Source organism: Geospiza fortis, unplaced genomic scaffold (genome assembly GCF_000277835.1).
Source record: "Geospiza fortis unplaced genomic scaffold, GeoFor_1.0 scaffold111, whole genome shotgun sequence".
NCBI classification, from domain to species: Eukaryota; Metazoa; Chordata; class Aves; order Passeriformes; family Thraupidae; genus Geospiza; species Geospiza fortis.
In genome coordinates, this window is record NW_005054321.1 from 1,238,824 (window position 1) to 1,240,707 (window position 1,884).

General features: G+C 48.5%; 1 protein-coding gene across 1 annotated transcript in view; it reads right to left on the reverse strand.

The window, feature by feature from the left end:
* The window catches only part of CSMD3 (CUB and Sushi multiple domains 3), a 576,871-nt gene extending 575,026 nt beyond the window's left edge, over positions 1-1,845 (reverse strand). Inside the window, exon 1 of the mRNA XM_005420686.3 lies at positions 1,485-1,845. Within this exon, the coding sequence (XP_005420743.1) occupies positions 1,485-1,662 (178 nt within the window). The 5' untranslated portion in view covers positions 1,663-1,845. The remainder of the gene's footprint in view (positions 1-1,484) is intronic.
* Positions 1,846-1,884: the final 39 nt, after the last annotated feature.

The following is a 1,884-nucleotide window of genomic DNA, read 5'->3' on the forward strand; positions in this document are numbered from 1 at the left end:
GCCCGGGAGCGGCTCCCTTCAATAGATGCAACCACAGAAAGGCTGCCTTTAATTACAGTGTGCAAAAACGTCGCAGGCAAGCCCCTTGGATACCCCGCGTCAGGATAACGCGGGATGAGGTAAAAGCTCTCCAGACCCTCCCCGTGAAACGCGAATTGTCTTTTTCAACGCGATGCAAATGGGGGGGAAAGCAGCTGCAAAGCTCTACAATAAACTGTTTCATCCAAGCCAGCGCCAGCTCAGGAACGCACGCCTTTGAATGCCACCCCCACAAAACACCTCCTTCCCACCCGTGCAGGCAACCTCTGTAGGCGATAACCAAGTCTAAAAACTCGGAGGGGATCGATAATGTCTACTAAATATTCTGGGAGTGTATGAGTGTGGCGGGGAGGAGGGATGAGGATGAGGAGGGGGATAAAAGGGTGATTAATCGGATATTAATCACTGGCCACAAACAAGGGGAGATTATTTCGGGTAGGCAGCCGACTGTGGGGAGTAGCAGAATAGATCCTTTTACTGAAGGCACGCGTGATGGGATCGGCACTTCACTGTTTAGCGATGCCTGTGTAATTCTGCAGGTGCACATTATTCAAGCCATATATTTCTTCTTTTCTCTGTGTGTAACATTTCCCTTAACTGCCTGCAAGCACAGACTTAGTGAAGATATTTATGCCGCTAACTAGACATTTCCTTTTTGCCCTCCTTTCATGAACACAGAAGCAAGAAGAAAGCAAAATAGCCCCTGCCTCCGGAAAAAAAGCCATAGAGACAAAAACCACCACCCAAACTGCCTCACACACATCAGAGAAAAGGGACCAAGGGACGGAATAGAAAAGGTGTCGATCTTTGCACCCAGCGACAGACCAAGGCTGAATTACTAACGCACCTTTCCGACAGCCTGGGAGCCCTGCATGCGTACAGACAGCTGAGCGTGAAGCGCATTTCGGGCTGTGAGACGGCTACGAGTACGCTGGGCTGCTCCGTAACTTTCCCCACGCAACGGGTTAAACTAATAAGTGCATCGATACAGGCATTCCCGCAAAGATCCCGCTGCTCGACCGAAATCCAGAATTGTAGGTAATCCCCCCACACACCCGGCACTACCATCATCGTCACCTTAAAAAAAGTGAACCAGTGGGATTTGTTTGAATATACACTAGTTAGAGGCTATATGAACCAACTCACGTCTCCGTTTGAGCATACTGCAAGAATATTTATTGAGCCCCAGCTCAGTCACTGCATTGAACGCCAGCTCTGGCAAGCAAATACATTTCCTATCTCCGAAGAGAGCTCTGAATCAACTCCTTCTTTCCTCCCCGCCTTAGCGATCGTTTATATATTTCCATTGCAAAGTACCAAGGGCAAAAATATAAAATAAGAGATAAATATATTTTGAAATACACCTTGTTACAGGGCGAGAGCTTGCAACGCCCTGACAGAAAGCAAATGGACCCCTAAAATATACCACTCAAATACTACCCTACCTTTCACACACGAAACCATCAATAAAAAGACGAGGTTCCAAAATGCAAATCCACTTTTAATCTCCATTTTCTTCACCAGGATGAAGTCCAGCCGGCCACATTTAGTACATCCCCTTTCCCAAAAGTCTGCTAATTTCGATTCCTTTGCACGGATTTCCCCTCTGCAGATCCCTTTCATATTATTCTTGAGAGCTCCTAATTCCTATTCCTCGGCCAGGCGCAGCGGAGTTGTTGCTGTTGATGGTGCGCGGTCACAGCTCGGAGTGAATGGTGTTTCTGGGATACCACAGCAACCTTGACGAGGACTCAACCATCTCTCCAACGGGGGCACAAAGTCTCAGCTACTCTCGATCGTGTCTTTTCCTCCCCCACCCCCCCGCTGCCCCAGCTCCCTGCACAG